The sequence below is a fragment of the Bos indicus x Bos taurus genome, chromosome 18, assembly GCF_003369695.1.
Source record: "Bos indicus x Bos taurus breed Angus x Brahman F1 hybrid chromosome 18, Bos_hybrid_MaternalHap_v2.0, whole genome shotgun sequence".
NCBI lineage: Eukaryota > Metazoa > Chordata > Mammalia > Artiodactyla > Bovidae > Bos > Bos indicus x Bos taurus.
Window position 1 is genome coordinate 14,621,997 of NC_040093.1, and position 22,115 is coordinate 14,644,111.

At 49.7% G+C, this 22,115-nt stretch overlaps 1 protein-coding gene across 2 annotated transcripts in view; it reads right to left on the bottom strand.

Moving 5' to 3' along the window:
• The window catches only part of GRIK5 (glutamate ionotropic receptor kainate type subunit 5), a 62,779-nt gene that overhangs the window by 22,857 nt on the left and 17,807 nt on the right, over positions 1-22,115 (bottom strand). For both annotated transcript variants that reach the window (XM_027515653.1, XM_027515652.1), the window contains exon 12: positions 14,569-14,772. In XM_027515653.1, the coding sequence (XP_027371454.1) occupies positions 14,569-14,772 (204 nt within the window). The remainder of the gene's footprint in view (positions 1-14,568; positions 14,773-22,115) is intronic.

The following is a 22,115-nucleotide window of genomic DNA, read 5'->3' on the forward strand; positions in this document are numbered from 1 at the left end:
TCACCTCCCCAAGGCACTGAGACTGGCAGCATGGGAGGTAACAGAGGCTGGGGCAGAACTGGGGGAAGGGAGAGAGGGCTCAGGCCTCGAAGGAGAGAGGGGTGCCACAGGCTGCATCAGAACCAGGGTCACAGAGAGATCATGTGGGGCCCAAATGAAATCCGCGACCGGGGGAGAAGAGACCCATCTGAAAGATCACTCGATGTCAGGGAAAAAGGACAGACCCGAAAGACAAACCAAGAGCAGAGGGAGATATGCAGGTGAAACGATTCCTGCCAGGTGGGGGTCAGACGACATGGCCCCAGTGAGACTTGGGAGCAGCGATGGTGAAGCCAGAGGCTTCGACATGTGGCAAGGGCCCAGAACACACTGGGTTCACAGCCCACCCTTGGGGATTTCTGCATGTTGAGAGTAAGGAGTGGTTCCCTCTGTTTTTTGTTGGCCCACAACCTGCAGATTCTGAGTTCTGTGACCAGGAATCGAACCTGTGCCCCCAGCAGTGAAAGCACCAAGTCCTAACCACTGGACCACCAGGGAATTCCGGTTTTCTCCTTTGTTGTGCACTTGCCCCTCTTATGACTAATACGTGAACTGTCAGGAACAATGCCAGCAAATACAGGAATCTTATTTCATGCACCCCAGGAGGTCTGTCTTGACAAAGGTCCTCCATGATAACCCGTCAGCCTCCTCACTGCCACACAACCCCACCTCCGCTAATAACACCCCCAATCCAAAGTGATAATCAGCTGTTTAAAACCCAGGGGTGGCTTCCCCACTGCACCCAAGACAGTGTCCAGGGTGGCTGGAGCAGAAAGGGAGGGGTAGAGGACTTCCTGGTGGTCCATTGGCTAAGACTCTGTGTTTCCCAAAGCAGGGACCCGGGTTCGACCCCTGGTCTTGCCACAACTGAGACTGAAGATCCTGTGTGCTTCAACTGAGAGCTGGTGCAGCCAAATAAATATATATTAAAAAAAGAAAAAGAAAGTAAGGGGTGGGAAATTCAGTGGAGTGGGGACCAGGGCCCTTCAGGGCCCTGCAGGCCAGGGTGAGGCGGCCAATTCTGCTCCAAGGACAGTGGAAGACATCACATCAGAGGGTGTGAGCAGGAGGTGACTGATCTGGTTGCCTTGAGAACAGACCACAGGGGCAAGAGTGGAAGCGGGCATAGGGGTGAGATGGGCAGGGAGAAAGCTGACTAAAGGTGTCCATGGAGATGCTGGGGGCGGGCAAAGTGGTGGTGGTCAGATTCAGATTTCATTCTGAACAGAGGACAGACAGATCCTTAAAGGCTGAAAGTTCCTTCTAGACTCCTCTCAGAGACTTAAAACTCCCCCTCTCTTTCCACCTCCTCCTCCCCGCCTCTTCATTTTCCAAAAGAGACACCCATTCCTTTGAGAAGACTTCCCTTCCCCAAGGTGACCCTGACAGTTTCATTTCTGGGATGAAATTGGGAAGAAGCCAAATGACTAGCCACCTGTAGAAATGATGGGGGGCGAGGGGTTGTCTAAATGTCCAAAAACCAACCACTTGTGACTGTCCCGCTGCCCCCAGCCTGCCCTGTGCACCAGCTCTGTGCAAACCATCTGGGCTGTGCCATCGGCTCCCTGTAGGGGGCGCCAGAGGAAGGCTGCAGGGCTGGAGGAATGAGAGTGACCTGCACTTTCCAGTGGGCTCTCGGGTCCCCAGCCTTCCTTTCTGCACCAAAGGTAGCTGCGGTTCTTCCCAGGACAGCAGACAAATCCAGTCTGCAGCCTCCTAGCACTTGCAGTGGGCTTCCCTGATAGCTCAGTGGTAAAGAATCCGCCTGCCAATGCAGGAGACAGGGATTCGATCCCTGGGTCGGGAAGATCCCCTGTAAGGAAATGGCAACCCACTCCAGCATTCTTGCCTGGAAAATCCCATGGACAGAGGAGCCTGGCAGGCTACAGTCCATGGGGTCACAAAAAAGTCTGACATGACTTAGCGACTAAGAAGGACAACAAGCGCTTGCAGAACGAGCCTCAAAGAGCCCTTCCTCAGTTTCCAACAGCGTCAGCTCCTCTCTGTTCCTTCGGAACTTGAGACAGAGGGGCTTCCTGACTTGCTACCTCCGTGCCTGAGAGCAAGGATATGTGAACCACGGCCAGGTCTAGTGCATCTGCCCAATTTTGTAAATGAAGTCTTACTGGAACCCAGCCAGCCTCACTCGTTTAGCTATCGTCTGCAACTGCTTTCCAGACAAAAGAGTTGAGTAGCGACAGGATGACCTGGAAGCCGGGACTATTTACATCCAGCCCCTTGCAGAAAAAGTTGGCCTCAGACTTCAACTTTTACCCTCCCAGTTACCTAGTTAGCAACTTCATTCCTAGTGAATACTTCTCTTCATTCAGATATTTGGAGTGACCTGTTTCCCGGTAGGACCCTGACTGGAGCACAGATGACAATACTCAGATCACACGAGTCCTCAGGTCACATGGTCACTATCCATGGAGAGGTGTTCGATCTCTATGGGGGCCCAGTAATGAGCAGTTTCTCAAACTGAAAAAAATAGTATCTACAGAAAAGAGCCTGATTTGCTTCAAAGCCCTCGCGGTCTGCAGTGAGTGACCTCCTGCTGCCTGATCCCTATTTGCCACCAGCACTCTGCACATCCCTGGATCTGCCGGGTCATCAGGTCCGGGCGTCAGTCAGGTCAGATTACATGAAGCCAGCACCTGCTGCGGTCTTTGTACTCTGGGCCTCCCTCAAAATGAAAAGTCTTACAAATTGTTTGGTAAAAGGACGGAAGCAGCACACGCAGTGAGACCCAGGGGTAAGTTGCTGCTCAAATCCAAAGTCCCACCAAACATCCGCAAAACCAGACCAACAGCATCTCTGCCTCAAAGGTCTGAGTCTCAGCTCTACTGGGCCTCTCTCGAGTTTCTAAGTTTCAGTCTTTCTAACTTCTTCTCCTTTCCCCTTAGCCCTCAGGGTGGTGGGTGCTTCCTGCAGCTGCTACCCTCAGGATCCCTTAGTTTCCTTTTTACTCTTTTGGTTAGCAGGTTCACAATTTTCATTTTGTTGCTAAATTGTGTCCCAACTTTTTTGCAGCCCCATGGACTGTAGCCTGCCAGGCTCCTTTGTTCGTGGGATTCTCCAGGCAGAAATACCGGAGTGGGTTGCCATTCCCTTCTCCAGGGGATCTTCCCAACCCAGGGATAGAATCCCCGTCTCTGCATTGGCAGGTGGATTCTTTCCCACTGAGACAACAGGGAAGCCCTCTAACAACTTTACATCTAGTTAACAATTCTTTTTTTTTTTTTTTGGCTACACTGTGAAGCCTGCAGGATCTGCCCGGACACTGAGCAGAGAAAGCACAGAGTCTTAACCGCTGGACTGCCAGGGATTTCCCAAGCTAACAATTCTTTTTTGAAGAGATTTGTCTATTTTTGGTTATGCTGGGTCTTTGTTGCTGCACAAGGACTTTCTGTAGTTGTGGCAAGCGGGGGCACCTCTCTAGTTGTGGCTCACAGGCTCCAGAGCAGGGGCTCAGTAGTTGTGGCACAAGCTCGGTTGCTTCGCAGCACATAGGATCTTCCCAGAACAGGGATCGAATCCATGTCCCCTGCTTTGGCAGGCGGATTCTTAACCACTGGACTACCAGGGAAGCGCAACAAATAGCTATATTAAATTCTCTCTATTCCAATAGCTGATAGGAGGAAAAATCCCTGGTGGTCCAGTGGTTAAGACTGATATGGATGGGACTTCCCTGATGGCCCCAGGGGTTAAGAATCCACCCTGCAATGCAGGGGACGTGGGTTCGATCCCTTGTCGAGGAACTAAGATCCCACATACCTTGGGGCAACTAAGCCCGCACCTCACAATGAGAAAGTCCAGGCACCACAAGGAAGGATCCCACAAGATTCAGTGAAGATATCACACGTTCTAACTAGGACCCGATGCGGCCAAGTAAAGAAATATTTTAAAATAAAATTTAAAAAACTGATAGGGATAAAAATAGATAGTTACATAGATGGCTGTAGAAGTCCCAGTAGGGGATTGTAGATAGACAGGAAAACCTAGGGAACTTCAAGAGACCATTCTAAGTAAAGCGAAAGTGAAATCGCTTAGTCATGCCCAACTCTTTGTGATCCCATGGACTGTAGCCCACAAGGCTCCTCTGTCCATGGTGTTTTCCAGGCAAGAACACTGGAGTGGGTTGCCATTTCCTTCTCCAGGTGATCTTCCCATCCCAGGGATCAAACCCAGGTCTCCTGCACTGCAGGCAGCCTCTTTACCATTTGAGCCACCGGGGAAGCTCTACTCTAAGGTGAGGGTCACTCAAGAGAGCTATTACAATATCCTGGGATGAAGCAGGTTTGCTTAACTACAAAGCCATGAGTAAAAGCATGCGATATGCCCCAGGTCATTAAGTGAAAGAAAAAAAAAAAATGAAGCTTGCATTGTGCTGGTCGAGATCAGCAAAATAATGATCCTTAGGGTTAAGGACAGATTTAAGGGAAAGGTTAACATTTCAAAGCAAGAGACTGTCGTTACATGGAAACTGAGATGATTCAACATATTTTAGGACATGTTACCACCATTCTGCTGATTTCAATAAGCTCTGTGACAGTCCTAGTTTGACCTCATAGGGTCAAACACTCTAAAGAAGCTAGTGATGTAAGCCTGACATCAACTGGAAGAAAAAGGAAGAAGGTGGTCCTTTCCCCCCTTCTCCACTTTCCATTGATTATAAGTGTTAGTGTTCAGTCAACTTATAAGGGTATAAGTTGCTCAGTTGTGTCCTCTTTGTAACCCCATAGACTGTAGCCCACCAGGTTCCTCTGTCCATGGGATTTCCCAGCCAAAAATACTGGAGTGGGTAGCCATTTCCCCTTCCAGGGAATCTTCCCAACCCAGGGATCGAACCTAGGTCTCCTGCATTGCAGGCAGATTCTTTCCCTTCTGAGCTACCAGTTAAGCCCAAAATGTAGTTTTTGGGACACAGCCCCCGCACCTGCCCACTTGCATCCCACACAAGCAAGTGGAATATTAGTAATTCTACTTCTTGCCTATCACTTTGCCTCTCCCTGAATTCCTTCTGTGCTGAGACTCAAAGAACCCAAGTTTGGACACCAGGTGAGTGATTCTAATTAAGAGACAGTTGATTCAGAACTTTCCTGGTGGTCCAGTGGTTACGAATCCACCTTGCAGTGCAGAGAACTCGGGTTCGATCCCTGGTCGGGGAGCTGAGATTCTACAAGCTGCAGAGCAACGATGCCCATGTGCTGCAACACTGAGCCTGCCTGCCAGCTCTGGAGCCGGTGCACCGCAACTAGAGAGTCCGCGTGCTGCACCAAAAGATCCCATATGATGCAGTGAAGATGCTTCAAGCCACAGCTAAGACCCGACGCAGCCAAATACATAAATATTAAAAAATAAAATAAAAAGGACCGTGGGTTCAAGTCCCAATCTGCGTTTTGGTTGGCTTTGAATCCTCACACATGGGTTCATCAGAGGTGCACAGTTTCAGCACTCAGAGCTTCCACTGCAGGGGGCACAGGTCCAACCCTGGTCAGGGAACTAAGATCCTGCATGCACACTGCGACCAAAAATAAAATAAAAACAAGCATACAAAAATAGCTGATATGATTCTGCAAGGAGATCAAACTAGTCAATCTTAAAGGAAACAAACTCCGAGTATTTATTGGAAGGACTGAAGCTGAAGCTGAAGCGCCAATACCTTTGGCCACCTGATGCGAAGAGACAACTCATTAGAGAAGACCCTGATGCTGGGAAAGACTGAAGGCAAAAGGAGAAGAGGGCGGGAGAGGATGAGATGGTTAGATAGCATCACCGACTCAATGGACATGACTTTGAATAAACTGTGGGAGATAGTGGAGGACAGAGGAGCCTGGCGTGCTGCAGTCCGTAGGGTTGCAAAGAGTCAGACACAACTGAGTAACATGATTCTGTTCAAGTAACTGGTGTTTTGTCTCCAGATTGGACCATAACTGACTGATATCAGCAGTGGGTTTACTGCCAACCTCCTTACTAAATGCTGTTTCCTCCTCTTAAGATCGGATCAGCAGAATGTTGCCAGTGTGATGGACAAGGGCAACACTGTATCTCAGTGGTCTAGGTGATGGCGAGAAGCAAGAGAGTTGATGTCAGCCTTCAGCAAGACTCAAGGTTTGTACTCCTGGCTTCTGGTGGTCCTTGGAAAGTGGTATGGAGACAAAAGCATTTGCCAGGTCAGTCAGTAGCTCACAACGGCTGCCAAGGGCTGTGCTGACGTGCTCCAGTAAAGACACTTCATTTGGGCCAGCAACTGCAATTGCAATCACCACCTGATTGCATTTACAGTAATCCACAGTCATTCTCCGAGATCCATCTGCCTTCCACACAAGCCAAACAGGTCAGTCGTTTTTTGTCTATTTGTTTTTTGGCTGTGCCTTGTGGCATGCAGGATCTTAGTTCCCTGACCAGGGATCAAACCCAAGCCCCCTGCATTGGAAGCACAGTCTTAGCCACTGGACCGCTAGAGGAATCCCCACACAGGTCAGTGGAACAAAGATGAGATCACCACCGCAGCTTCTTTTGAGCCATTAATGGTGGCACTAATCTGCAGTTCCTCCAAAGGCAGTAGAATTGCTTTTGGATTTCCATCCTGGGAAATGTGGGGCGTTCTGGGGGCTTCCACTGGCACTTTCTAAAACAATGATCCTGACTCCACGGGTCAGAAAACCAACGTGGGATTCTGCCAGCTGCCATATACGTCTGTCCCAATTATACAACCCAGACCTGGGGAAACACAGAGGGAGTCCACAGATCCATCGGGCCCCTCCTGAGTGGAACCTGGGCTCAGACTGCATCGATCACACAGCCACAGAACCCTTATGGTGGTCCACCAGTAAAAGCAGGAAAACCCAAAATGCCTTGCCATCTATGAAAATGATAGGAGGTTGTCTGAAAATCTAAAAACCCATCAATTCCTCAGTGCTAAGACAAAGCTGGTGTTAAAAGAAACTGGGCTTGAAAAAAGAGAAAAGAAGGGATTTCCTTGGAGGTCCAGTGTTTCAGACTTCGAGCTTGCACCGCAAGAGTCATGGGTTTGATCCCTGGTCAGGGTATTAAGCGGCTTTCCAAGTGGCTCAGTGGTAAAGAACCTGCCTGCCAATGCAGGAGATTCGGGTTCCATCCCTGGTCCACTGGAGAAGGAAATGGCAACCCACTCCAGTATTCTTGCCAGGGAAATCCTAGGGACAAAGGAGCCTGGTGGGCTACAGTCCATGGAGTCGCAAAGAGTCAGACACAACTTAGTGACTGACCATGCGTGCACGCAGGGAACTAAGACATTTTATGCCATGTGGCACAGCTGGAAAAAAAAAAAAGAAAAGAAAGAAGAACCTGGTACAGTCTTTCCAGAAAGCAGTTCCACAATATATAACAAAAGCCATACAAAGGGTTTTTCTCTTTCACCTGGTAATTCTACTGAGAGTCAATTCTAGTCAGCTACAATGCAGGCTAAGCTTTTCTGCATGAAGATGTTTGCTTGTGGTTGTTTATAACAGCACAAACAGATGGATAAAAATACCTGGAAACAACTAAAAAGCGTTTCAATAAATTACAGTACATCCACATGGGGGTTAATGTGCAGCCGCGTGACATTGTGTTTAGGTTAAAACGCTAAGATTATTTTTAGCCTTTCGGGTTGGCAAAGATTTTTTTAAAAGATTGATAATACCCATTGTTGGCAAGAGTGTGGGAAATTTGACATTCTCGTGCACTTTGAGTGGGAATATAAATTGGTGGAACCTTTTTGAAGGGCCATTTGGCAGTATGTACTTAAAAAATATTCATACCCTTTGACCCAATGCTTCCACCGCTTGGAATTTATCCCTCAGGAACACCCTCACCAATCCACAGGCCCAGTTGATGGTAGCATTGTCTATGCCTGCAAAAACTGGAAACCATCCAAATATCCATCAATAGGGGATGAGTTAAATAATTCATGCCCAGTCGCACAAGGAAATCCTTTTGTCTCCACTTGAATTTCAAGTAGGTATCTCCAATGATCCACGCCCAGAGATAACTCTCATCCTCCCTACTCCCTGTATCCTCCCCACCATGGAAACTGGCTTTACCGGTTTTGCCCAGCTGTTTAGCCAAACCCTGCAGTTACTTGACTCCTCTTGGCCTCTGGCACACACCCTACCTGGTGGTACACCTGACATAGCTACCACCCCAGCACCAGGCAGCGTCTTCCCTCTTCCACACCTTCCAACAACCTCTGAAATGGACCATCCTGTCTCTACTCTTGGGCCACTACGGTTATTTCTCAGCCACCACTGCATGCACGCTCAGTCATCCAGTCACGTCCGATTCTTTGCCACCCTGTGGACTGTAGCCTGCCAGGTTCCTCTGTCCAGGGGATTCTCCAGGCAGGAATACTGAAATGGGTTGCCATGCCCTCCTCCAGGGGATATTCCTGACCCAGGGATCGAACCTGCATCTTTTTTGTCTCCTGCATCAGCAGGTGGGTTCTTTACCACTAGCGACAGCAGGGAAGCCCTGCCCAGAGTAATCATTTTTACATGTTTTTGAAATTAAATCAAGGCCCTATATCCATGTAATGGAATATTATTCAGCCTCAAAAAGGAAGGCAGGGGACTACCCTGGTGGTGCAGCAGTTAAGACTCCACACTTGCAATGCAGGAGGTGCAGGTTGCATCCCTGGTCAGGGAACTAAGATCCCACGTGCTGCACGGGGTAGCCTAATAATAATAATAATAGTAATAACGTGTGTGTGTGTGTGTGTGTGTGTGTGTGTGTGCGCGTGCGCGCATGCGCACACGCGCTCAGTAGCTCAGTGGTGTCAGACTCTTTGTGACCCCATGGACTGTAGCCAGCCAGGCTCCTCCGTCCATGGGATTTTCCAGGCAAGAATACTGGAGTGGGTTGCCATGCCCTCCTCCAGAATAATAATAATACTTTTTTAAAAAGGAAGGCAGTACTCATCACGCTATAATGTGGATGAACCTCAAGCACACTGTGCTGTGTGAAAGAAGCCAGACTCAAAAGGCCACATATTGGCTGGTTCCATTTATACAAAATGTCTAGAATAAGTAAATCATGGAGACAGAGAGCAGAGTGGTAACTGCCAGGTGCTGGGGAAAGGGGCAAATGGCAGTGACTGCTGTTGGGTTTGGGTTTTCTCTGGGGCTCATGAAAATGTCTTGAAACTAGAGAGAGGCAATGGTTATACAATATTGTGAATATACTAAATGCCACTGAGTTGTATGCTTTAAAATGGTTACTTTTATATGAACTTCACCTCAATAAAAAAAAGAATAAAGAAATTAGATCATGGCACCTTCCCTGCTTAAAACCTTCCCGTGGCTGCACAACACAATAAAAATACAATCCAAAAAGAGAGAGAGAAAAAAAGAAGGAATTCCCGGTGGTCCAGTGGTTGGGAATCAAGTGTTTTCACTCACAAGGCCCGGGTTCCATCCCTGTCTGAGGAACTAGGATCCTCAAGCCACGTAGCGAGGTCAAAAAGGAAAACAAAAAACAAACACACCCAAATTCCGTACCTGCAAGACCCCAGTGACCCAGGCTCTGTCCTGGGGCCTTGAATCCCCCCTTGCCCACTCCCTGCAAATCTGTGACAGAGGGAACATCATTCCCATTTCAAGAGGGGAAACTGAGATCAGAGAGGTGAAGTGGCTTGTCAGAGATCACGTGGGAACACTTCCAACCTGAGGCCGCCTCCCTCTGGCGTCTGACCAGCTCACAGCTGTGGACACCGAGGTGGCCGCCTGGACCCTTCTTCAGGACGGGACACTCACGGGCCCAGGTTTTGGTGGCTGTTTGCTCTGTAGGTGGAAGAAGCCCCTTGACGTCCCCTGAGGACAGCCCCTCTCCAATGATTTGTTGGTGGGGGGCATAAAAGCCTGGCCCCTTCCCTCAGGGGGACATCTTTAATGGCCACCCCAGCTCCAGAGCTGCCCGCAGGATGGTCACGACTGCCTCACAGCTCAACCCCTCCCTCTCTGCCCAAGCCTGCTCCTCCCCTCCCTCATGCTAAGTCACTTCAGTCACGTCTGACTCTTTGCGACCCCATGGACTGTAGCCCACCAGGCTCCTCTGTCCATGCGACTCTCCAGGCAAGAATACTGGAGTGGGTTGCCATGCCTTCCTTCAAGGGATCTTCCCCACCCAGGGATGGAACCTGGGTCTCCTGCATCTCCTGCATTGGCAGATAGGTTCTTTCCTGCACACCACCTCACAAGGCAGGTTTCTAAGGGCGCCCCCACACACCTCCTGCCTGCTGATTTTCACCTGGAAATTCGCTTCCTGATCTCTTAAGTGCCAGACCAAAGTGCACAGAGTTTAGCCTGCAGGCCTGGGGAGGTGACAACTAAAGTGTGTTACTCACTCAGTCGTGTCCGAATCTAGAGGACAAACTGGAATGGAGAGAGATGGGAGGCCCAGAGAAGGTGGGTGAGAGGGGCGGGGCTGAGTTCACAGCGCGGCAGTGACAGCAGGGATAAAGCCAATTCCAGCAGTGGCCACTGGGTGAAATAAATGGACCATAATTGGAGCCTGGCGTCTGAGCCCTGCACCTGGCCCTGGGGTGGTTGGGGGGCTGCTGGTGCCCCGGGCTGTTTTCCCTCTGGAAGTCAGTCATCAGGTCTGGGCCAGCCTGCCGGGATGCCAGCCCTGGCTCTGCCTGTTACCAGCCATGTGCCCTGGACATGGTATCTGAGTGCCTCACTCTGTCCATTACAGAAATCTGAGCTAACACCAGGCCATCCTCAAAGGGGTGGCCGTGAGGAGTCAAGGAGTTGTGTTAAGTTCATAAAGTTCGGACAAGGGCCTGGCACGGCGTGAGCATCACCCTGAGCACTCCAGGCTTCCTAAGGACCTGCCGAGTGTCTGCAAAGGCCTCGGGTCAGACACACCCATCTGCAGCCTTGCGTGCTGGGGGCTGGTCCCTTCACTGCTGAGCCCCTGATCTCACTTTGGCAGGAGAGCAGTGATCGTCTGGTCCAGGAAGGATTGTCAGAAGTAAGTGACACTTGCAAAGTTCTGGCACGTGGCGTGAAGTTCACTAACGTCAGCTGCCACCGTCGGGAAAACAGTGGGGAGTGTCTGTGTGAAGCTCAGTGTGCCTGGCCTTCCACAGCAGGCAGATGAGCCTCGGCGAGGCCAAACCATGCCCATCCTTTGCAGTCAGCCTGCTCCTCCTCCAGTGTTCTTCCCCTAAATGTCATAGCTGGTGCCCAGTTGCCCAAATCAGAAACAGGAGGCGCGCTCACGTCCTCTCTCCTCCGTCCCTCACCCCAGGCAGTCACCAAGTCCAGGCCCTCTCCAGCCTCCCCTTCCATCCCTACAGACCCTCTGGCAGCCCCTGCCACTCCCCACCCCACGACTGTCTCCTCATTTGAGCCAGCTCAACCCTTTGTGTGTAGGGGGTGCATCCCATGGGTCGCCAGCTGAGGACCAAAGTCTTTAACCCTAAGAGCAAACCCAGGCCACTGAATCCCCAGGGTGTACCACAGCATCTGGTATACAGTTGCTAAGTCGTGTCCAACTCTTTGCGACCCCATGGACTCCAGCCCACCAGGCTTCCCTGTCCCCCACTATCTCCCACTCAAGTTCACGTCCATAGAGTCAATGATGCTATCTAAGCATCTCATCCTCTGCCGCCCTCTTTTCCTTTTGCCTTCAATCTTTGCCAGCATCAGGGGATTTTTCCTACTGGTATACAGCAGGCACTCAGTAAATGCTAGCTGGCTGGAGGGCAGATGAATGCATGAATGGATGTCCATGCTGGCAGGAATAACACTAACAACGACAGAAAGAGAGTTCAGGCACACAGCACCCACTACTTGCAGGGCCCTGTTCCAAGCCCCTACACAGATTAACTCATTTTACACTCTCAACGACCCTATGTGTCAGCATCTGTTATTTCTTCAGTTTTACAGGGAGGTTAAATAACTCGCCCAATGTCACACAACAAATGCTCTGCAGAGATTCAGACAAGACCCAGGACCCAGGAGCATAAACTTTTCTAATTAGCAGCCACCAACCAGCAAAGTTCCCAATCCTCACCCCAGGCACCTTCACACCAAGTTCTAAGGCACAGGGAGTTAAACTCTTGCCCAAGGTCATACGTTTATAAATAGGACTTCTTCCTTGATGAATGGACAGGCGTCCAGTTGACGGTGACTTTGGTTGGGGAGGAGGTGGTTGTTACTCTCCTGGAATCTTATTTCTGGGGGCCCCGATGAACACAAAGTTCTGAGTTTACATGACTGGGGACCAGGCTATGGCGATGAGGTCGCAGGTAAGGCTGCCAGTGAGGTGGGCATTAAGGCACCAGCTTCTGCCTCTGGGCTCCTCAGGTCCTGGCTTCAGACTCTTAAACCCACCCAGGGCTGAAGCTTTCAACCAGCTGGTGCCTGCACAACAGTGCCTCAGGCCTGCCAGTTGGAATTGGCCGGGGTCGGGGGGAAGACTGAGTCACCAGGACCCCTGGGGACACCCCCACCTCCTTCTCCACCAGAGCAGCTGTTTTGTCCAGGGTTCTGAGGGCCCTTTCAACTGGAAAAAAGGTTCTGCAGTCAAAACAACTTTTGAAAATCAGTGCCCTAAGGGATCAACGTCCTTGTCAAGCGAAGTGGCGTTTTTGAGTTTACCCTGGTGATATTCAGGGGCTCGCATGCAGTGAATTCTGGATGAGAGAGACAGGAAAGTGACAGTCTCCAATGCCCTCTGCCAAGTCCAATGTCAAGGCCACCCTGACTGTTTATGGCCAAAGGTCCCTGCTCCACACACCTGCCCCGGGCATGCCCTAAGCCAGGGGCCTGTTTGTCTTTTCTGGGCATTTGCCCATGCAGCTTCTAGTCTCTGGAAGGAAAAGGAACTACAGGGTGGTTCCAGTAGTTCCCTGGTGGTCCAGTGATTAGGAATCCACACCTTCACTGCTGGGGCCCTGGGTTCAATCCCTGGTTGAGGAACCAAGATCTTTCAAGCCTTGCAGGGCAACCAGAAACAAAGAGGAACTCAGGCACTACATATGACCAGCAACACATGTGGTGTGTCTGTAACCCTCGTTACAGACCTGTCAGCTATCATCAGCCCCCATCCTAGGAAGGGGAAACTGAGGCTGGGAGGAGAGAAATGACTCACCACAGCACTCATACCAGGGTGGGCCTGACTCCAAAATAGTCTTTGCACTGCACCCTGCCTACCACCTCCCACCTGCCTTTCCTCTCCCCTCCTCACCTACCCTCACATCCTGCCCACACTCAGGGCCCAGCTGCTCTCCTGATACATCCCCCTCTCTCTTACACACACCCCACCCAGCTGTTTGTAAATGCCATTTCTTCTCCTTCACATAAGTTCTCCTCCTCCCAAACCCCACTTCACCCAGCTGACTATTTCACACTCTTTGGGAATCTGCTGGGGTGTCACCTCTTCCAGGAAGCCCTCCCTGGATCCCCGGCTGGGTCAGGAGCCTCTAGGTCCCTCCTCTGAGTTTCCCCCCTCGAAGTCCGGAAGGTTCTGTTTTGTGGTCATTTGTTTTTCTATATCTCAATGGGGCCCTGAGCTCTTGGAAGCAGGGTCCAGGTCCCCTAGGCTCATCACTATACCCTAGGTCTAGCAAGGTGCAAGGCACACACTGCTGCTGCTGCTGCTAAGTCGCTTCAGTCATGTCCGAGTCTGTGCGACCCCATAGAGGGCAGCCCATCAGGCTGCCCCCTCCCCTGGGATTCTCCAGACAAGAATACTGGATTGGGTTGCCATTTCCTTCTCCAGTGCATGAAAGTGAAAAGTGAAAGGGAAGTCGATCTCGTGTCTGACTCCTATGGACTGCAGCCTACCAGGCTCCTCCGTCCATGGGATTTTCCAGGCAAGAGTACTGGAGTGGGGTGCCATTGCCTTCTCCAGGCACACACTAGACATTCAATACACATCTACGGGAAGAGTGGACTTGCGAGAGCAGTGGGCAACCTCGAAGTCCACCTGCTGGCAAGTGCCCGGGCACAGCACACCTGAGGTGCACTCCCTGGCTGCCCCTCCTAGCTTCGCCTCCCACAGGAAGCTTTCTCCACCTCCTCCAGTTGTCCAGTCCCTCCAGTTCCGACTCCTCGTCTCCTTCATTCACTCAAGTCTTTGTTAGTCGCTCAATCATGTCCGACTCTTTGCAACCCCATGGACTGTAGCCTCTGTCCATGGGATTTTCCAGGCAAGAATATTGGAGTGGATAGCCATTCCCTTCTCCAGGGGAACTCCCACATCGCGGGTAGATTCTTTGCCTTCTGAGCTTTGAGCAAAGACAAAGCCGAGGCGGCAAGAAGGAAGCATCTGGAAGCCAGACACAGAAAGTGATGTGCATGGCCTTTGACACCGGAAGTGATGCACTGTCCTCTTCCCGTCTGTGCTGGCTCCGTGGTGCTCACCAGCCACAGGGGCACAGCACACCATGGGCTGGTGCCTAGTGTACATGCCAGGCTGGCCCTGAGGCCCCACTGGCTGCCCTCCCTCCCTCCTCACCCGGCCCTCGCCCCTTCTGCAGCCCCAGCCCCGCCGTACCCGGTTGATGAGCTCGCCCACCATGCCCGTCCAGGAGCCATTGGGCTCGGGCGCCCCGTACAGCCCGTCCTCCACCAGGCGCAGGCGGTACCGGAAGCGCAGCAGCTCGGCCAGCTCCCGCAGCATGTCCACGCAGAAGCCCTCGAAGCGCTCGTTCCCGGACAGAGCCTGGAAGTTGGGCCGGCGCATGACGTACGGGTTCTCCTGGGGAAGCAGGCGAGAAGAGGGGGTGGGGTCAGAGACGGAGCATCAAGGGGAGTCTGGGGCCCAGAGTCCACGCCAGCAGCTAGCTCCGGAACCTGCTCGCAGAGCAGGGGTGACGGAGTCCTGGCCTACCTACAGCCCCTGTTTACTAATGCTCAGAGCCAGGGCAGGGTTGGGAGAGGAGGGATAAATTAGGAGGTTGGGATTAACATATTGTTGTTTACTCGCTAAGTGGTGTCCAACTCTTTGCCACCCCATGGACTGCAGTACTCCAGACTCCTATGTCCTTCACCGTCTCCTGGAGTTTGCTCAAACTCAGTGTTACTGAGTCGGTAATGCCATCCAACCGTCTCATCCTCTGTCGCCCCCTTCTCCTTTGGCCTTCAGTCTTTCCCAGCATCAGGGCAGGCAGGGTCTTTTCCAGTGAGTCAGCCCTTCCCATCAGGTGACCCAAGTACTGGAGTTTCAGCTTCAGCATCAGTCCGTCCAATAAATATTCAGGGTTGATTTCCTTTAGGATTGACTGATTTGATTTCCTTGCAGTCCAAGGGACTCTGAAGAGTCTTCTCCAGCACCACAAATCGATAATCAACAAGGACCTACTGTGCAGCCCAGGGAACTATACTCATATTTTGTAATAACCTGTAAGGGAGAAGAAGCTGAAAAAAAGAATATATATGTGTGTGTGTGTAAGAGGTGATCACCATATTATAGACCTGAAACTAACAACACTGTAGATCAACTATACCTCAAAAAAATATCAATAACTACTAAAAAACATAAATACTCAGAGCCAAGGAAAAAGCACAGGGAACCTGCCAGCCCCTAGCAGATCCCAGGGAGCTGGTTTGATCTCCACCAGCCAAGTTAATATTCACTTATCTCAAGTTCAAATGGGAACTTCCCTTGCAGTCTGGTGGTTAGGACTCCGCACCTTCACTGCTATAGCCCTGGGTTCAATCTCTGGTCAGGAAAATAAGATTCCACAAGCCAAGCAGCGCAGCCAAAAAAAAAAAAAAAAGCTCAAATGGCTATGAGCAAGGCAGGTAAACCGAGTGAATCAGTCTGCACGGCATGCATGGGTGCTCAGTCATTGCGACCTCATGGATTGTAGCCCACCAGGCTCCTCTGTTCATGGGATTCTCCAGGCAAGAATACTAGAGTGGGTTGCCATGCCCTCCTCTGGGTATCGTCCCGACCCAGGGATGGAACCCATGTTTTTTGCGTCCCCTAGGTTCTTTGCCACTAGTACCACGTGGGAAGCCCCTTGAGATGTATTACTTGTAATCCAAGTCACACACATATGCCTGTGTGACTGCAGCTGCGTGTGCGTCACTACACTTAGTTCCACAAAGCAGTCCTTCTTACAACTGTGGCAGAATATCCTGGTATTTTCTGTCCTGCTCTGTCTCATTTTCCTACACAATCGATAGCGACCCACTCAACTGACTTCACGAGCCACCAAGGGATCCAAGAGGATCTGCCCCACCAGGATTTAGCTCCAGCCCAATGCTGTCATGAGAGTAGCAGGCCTGAGATGCCAGATGGTCCAATGTTAAGAGAATCTGGAAACCCAGGTTGTTTCGTAAAATCTCCTGATTATAAAGGTTAGCAAGAACTCAAATTCTAATACCATCTTTTTTTTAGTGCTTTGCAGGCTAAACAAACACCTAACACTTTGCAGCCTCTGGCCTACAGCCGTTTTGCTACGCTGATGCTTATTTCTGAGGGGTTTGAGCAGACTTTACTGACTTTTATTGTGCCAAATGAGACAAAAGCAGAGAGAATATTCCAAGTGTTACTAAGATGAGGTATAGGAAGATGATGGTAACAAAAGGGAAATTTATCTGTGCAGTTATTGTCTAAATGGTTGTACAGTGTCACCTTGGACTTAGGAATAAAAGGCGTTATGACTTAGGAAGCAGCCAGAAGAACCTGGGCCAATAATATCCACAATGGTTACCATATGGACTGAACACCTGCTGAGTACCAGCTCCTGCACTGAGTGTGTTCTTTGGATCTTATCACTTTATTTCCTCACAGCGACCTCACATGGGTGGTATTCTTAGACTCACTTTACATATGTGGAAACTAGGGCTTGGACTTCCCTGGTGGTGTAATGGTCAGGAATCCACCTGCCAATGCAGTGGTGTAGGGTTCAATCCCTGGTCCAGGAAGATCCCACATGCCCTGGGGCAACTAAGCCTGTGCTCTGCAACTGCTGAGCCCGCACTCTAGAGCCATGCTCTGTAACAAGAAAAGCCGCCACAATGAGAAGCCTGTGCACTGCAACCAGAGAGCAGCCCCGGCTTGCTGCAGCTAGAGAAAGCCCATGTGTGTGCAGCAATGAAGGCACAGCACAGCCAAAAATGAATGAATTAATTAATTAAAAAAAAAAAACTGAGGTTCACAGAGGTCATCCTGCTGCCTCTCATTCAATACAGAATTACTGAGCTCTGGGGTAGACGCACAGTATTTTGCAGCTCCTCCCATCAAGAGGTAGAGTGGATTTCCTCACTTCTTGGGTCTGAGCTGGCCTCAAGACTTGCTTTGGCCAATGGAGTGTGGTGGAAGTAGCGCTGTGTGACTTTCAGCGCCTGGGTCCTCAGGCAGACCTCTTGGGACCTCAGCGTAAGGAAGCCTGGGCCAGCCTGCTGAAGGATGAGTAAGGATGAATGGACCGAGGTATGCTGGCCAACAGCCCAGCCTAGACACCAGCTGCACACAACCGCAGTGAGCGCAGCAGAACTGCTCAGGGAATTCCCTGGTGGTCCAGTGGTTAGGGCTCTGCACTCTCCCTGCCAAGGGTCTGGGTTCGATCCCTGGTTGGGGAACAAAAATGCCACAAGCGTCAAGATGCAGTCAAAAATAATTAAGTAAATCAATACATCAGTTTTAGGGACTCCCCTGGGGGTCAAGTGCTTAGGATTCTGTGTTTTCACCACCGAGGGTGTTGGCTCAATTCCTGGTCGGGGAACTAATATCCCACAAGCTGCATGCTGCGGCCACATTAGAAAAACAAAACAAAACTGTTCAGTTGACCCATAGCATTGTGAGAAATAATCATTATTGCTGGAAGCCTCCAGGTTTGGGGGCAGTTTGTTATACAGTGGTAGGTACTATGGTGTTAGTCGCTCAGTCACGTCTGACTCTTCTTGACCCCAAGGCCTGTAGCCCACCAGGCTCCTCTCTCCATGGGATTCTCCAGGCAAGAATACTGGAGTGGGTAGCCATTCCCTTTTCCAGGGAATCTTCCCTACCCAGGGATCGAACCTGGGTCTTCTGCATTGCAGGTGGACTCTTTACCATCTGAACCACCAGGGAAGCCTGATAGGTACTAGAAGGTACCTATAAGATACTGCAGACTGGATTCCTGGACCCCAGCAAAGCCCCTGAGCTGAGGGGAGATGGGGCAGAGGGAAGTCAGTACTTTTCTCTCTCTCTCCAAAGCCACATTTCTAAATCCAAACTTGTGGAACTGAGAGTAGGGATGAGATGATGCTAATAATAGCAGCGGCAGCTAGCATTTCTTGTGGGCTTGCTGTATGACAGCTATCCTGTCAGCGTAGGAGGTCGGTATTATTACCTCTATTTGAGAGATGAGGACACAGGTCCCTAGAAGTGAAGTAGTAAGTGGTTGAGATGGACAAGTCAGGCTGAGTCCACAGCTCTGCTCTTAAGCTCTGCGCCAGACTGAACTCAAGTGGACAGAATCAGAGGGCAGATCTGTGAGTAGCCAGATACAGAGATGGGGGTGAGGGAAGGGAAGGCCAGGTATCGAAGCCAGAGAATCAGAAATTAGGAATTCTCTAGACAAGCCAGTGTTGGAGCTGGAAGGCTCTGGTACAGACCTCTTGACATACAGAGGAGGAAGTCAAGTGCCTTGCCCAAGGTCACACAGCCGAAGCAGGGCAGTGGGAAGGGGAGATGGAGCAGAGGCTGGATTTGAAACCCATTGCTGTACTCGCCAGAGCCCTCATTCCTTCCATCAGGCCGCTCTCCCAATTCAAGACTGAGGCATCTGGGCTGTAGATTTGGGTTCAAAGCCTCAGGATCAGGGTGGGAACTGACAGAGCCAAAAATAAGGGCTGAGGCCTGGGAACAGAACTCAAGGTCGGAAAACAGTGATCTAGCGTTCAACCTGCAGTCCCAGACCATCAGAGCTGGGGGCCTGAAGGAGCCTCTAATCCAAGGTTTTCAGACTCCTTCAAAAAAGAATCTTCTGCAGAAAACCCAGCATTGCAGACAGTGGGATGTTGCTAAGTCTGATTCTAAGAATTCATCCGAGTGGCTATGCACCTGCGCACAAGAATGCAGGTCGAGGGGAGTCGTGGCAGCGCCTCTCGTAGCGGGAACAAAGACTGAAACAGCCTAATTTGGAACAGGTTAAAAAGATTATTGATGTCATCAAAGAATCCCAGGCAACTACTGAAATAACAAGTTCTATAAGATATATTAAGAGGAAAAAAACAAGCTACAGAACAACGTGTACAATATGCTATTCTTTGTGAAGGCAAGAGTGGGGATGTGCTTGTATATGCTCAGATATTTCTGGGAGGATGGGGAAAAAATGCGGGACTGGAGAGGGAAAGAGACAGATTTTTTTCACTCCTTACCCACCCTGCAAGCCTTGAATTCAATTTAATGGAGAATTAAATTGAATGCTATTTAATTCTATTTAATTACTTCTGTCCCGCCCCCAGTTTAACATTTTTAATTTTAAAATATTTAAAACATCTTAAAGATGATATGTAAATGTATATGAAAATGCAAAAGATCAAAAGAACCAAAGCAATCCTAAAGTAGAGTATGAGAACTGAAGGGTTTACCATAGCTTTAACACAACTTAAAGCCGTGGTGTTTTAAGACAATGTGGTAGTAGAGCAAAGACAGACAGACAGACAGTAGAATGAAGAATCTGTACATCCACAGGTAAATGTATGCTTGATTTAGGTGGCGCTAGTGGTAACCTGCCTGCCAATGCAGGAGACATAAGAGTCGTGGGTTCAATCCCCGGGTTGGGAAGATGCCCTGGAGGAGGGCATGGCAACCCACTCCCCTATTCTTGCCTGGAGAACCTCATGGACAGAGGAGCCTGGCGGGTTACAATCCATAGGGTCACACAGAGTCAGACACAACTGAAGCAACTTAGCATGCAAGCATGCATGATTTATGACAAGAGTAAGACTGTAGCGAAAAGAGAAAGAATGAACATTTTGATAAATGATGCCTTTCAATAAAACATCCATATGGGAAGAAAGTATTCTGACCACTCCTCCTCACATGATACATAAAAAGCAATTCTAGGTGGACTGTAGATCTAAATGTAAAAGACAAAATTATTACAAAGAAACATACAGGAAAATAGTATGTTTATGATTTTGGGGTAGGCAGAGAATTCTTTTTTTTTTTTTTTGTCCATGCCTTACCACATGTTAGATCTTAGTTCCCCAACCACCGATCAAACCCATGCCCCCTACAGTGGAAATGCAGGGTCTTAACCACTGGACCACCAGGGAAGTCCCAAGAATTGTTAAATTCTAAAAGCATTAAGCAGAAAGGGGGAAAAATGGACTTTAGGAAAATTAAAAATCTTTTCCTCAAAAGATACCACTGAGGGGAACTCCCTGGTGGTTGAGTGGTTAGGACTCCACGCTTTCACTGCCAAGGGCCCGGGTTTGATCTCTGGTCGGGGAACTAAGATTCCAAAAGCCACACAAGTGCGGCTGGAAAAAAAGAAAACACAAACCTCCGAGCGTGAAAAGGAAAGTCACAAAGTGGGAGAAGATCTCTGCAATGCATATTCCGACAAAGAACTTATATCCGGAATACACAAGTATATTACAAATCAATAAAAAGGTCAGATACCCCAAATTTCTGAATATACAGAAAGCTTTGAGCAGGGACCTCCCAAAAGGAGATTCCAGATAGGCAATAAGTGAAAAGTGGTCAACTTCCCTGACCATTAAGGAAACGTACATGAAAATCACAATAGGGTCGGCGGCTTTCTGCACTCAGCACCAGCAGAAGTGAGTAGCGACTGGAATCCTCCTTCATACACCATGGGTGGGGATGGAGATGGGTACCATGGCTTAGGAAGATGCTTTGTTAGTATCTGTAGAAGCTGAAAACCCCAGCGATTCTTCTCTTGCCTATACACTTGACAGGAATGTGTATCCGTTCACCAAAGGGCATGTGGCAGAGTATCCACAGCAAGACTATTCACGACAGCAAAAGAACTAGAAACAGCTCCAACACCCATCAATTTGGTGGGTAAATAAATCGAGGTTCGTTCATGTAACACAACAGGTAACAACACTGAAGGCTTCCCTGGTGGTTCAGCGGTAAAGAATCTGCCTGCCAAGCAGGAGACATTGCTCAATCCCTGGTCCAGGAAGATCCCCTGGAGAAGGAAATGGCAACCCACTCCAGTATTCTTGCCTGGAGAATCCCATGGACAGAGGAGCCTGGCGGGCTACAGGCGATGGGGTCGCAATGAGTCGGACGTGACTTTGCGACTGGACCACAATGAGACTAAACCATTTGCAACAAAGTTGGTGAATCTCACAAATGTATGCACAAGACAGAATACAGAATATGACGCCATTTACGTGAAGTTCAAAGCAGGCAAATCTACTCTGTGGTGATAAAAGTTGAGACCGTGGCAGGAGTTAAGACACCTGAAGGGGCATGTGGACGGCTGGTCCCACAAGTGTGCTCAGTTACTGAAAATTCAGTGATCAGTACACTCATGATTCGTGAAAGTTTCTGTATGCATGTTACACTGCCAGGGAAAAAAAAAAATCCCTTGAAACTAAAACCAAAAATGTTAAAGTAGGATGGGTTCTGGAAAATTCTTCACAAGCTGCTTGCCTCGACCCTTTCATGAAGCCAGGACCCAACTCCATATCCATGACTTCCTGGAGCTCAGTTTAAAGAACCTTGATCTAGTCCACCACCCTTCACTCTGTCATGAATATTTTAATTCCCTCATTTTACAGGAGGAAGCTGAGAACAGAGAGAAGAGACCCACCTGGTGACCAAGTGTACAGACAGCTGGGCCAGGTCTAGAATGGAAGTGAAGGCTTGGAAAGAAGCAGAAATTGACGTGTTGTGGTTCAAGGTAGAGACACGTGGGCCCTGCCATCTTCCAGTTGGGCCACTCATGTCCCCTAACCCTCCTGTGCCTTATTTTTGTCTGAAAATTGGGAGTCACCATGGTACCAGCCTCAGGACTGCCATGAACACTGAGTAACACCAGGAAAGGACTCGGCACACAGCTCAAAGACGCTGGGCATGATGATTGCTACTCTTTTGTGGGGCAGCCATGCCATGTGGCTTGT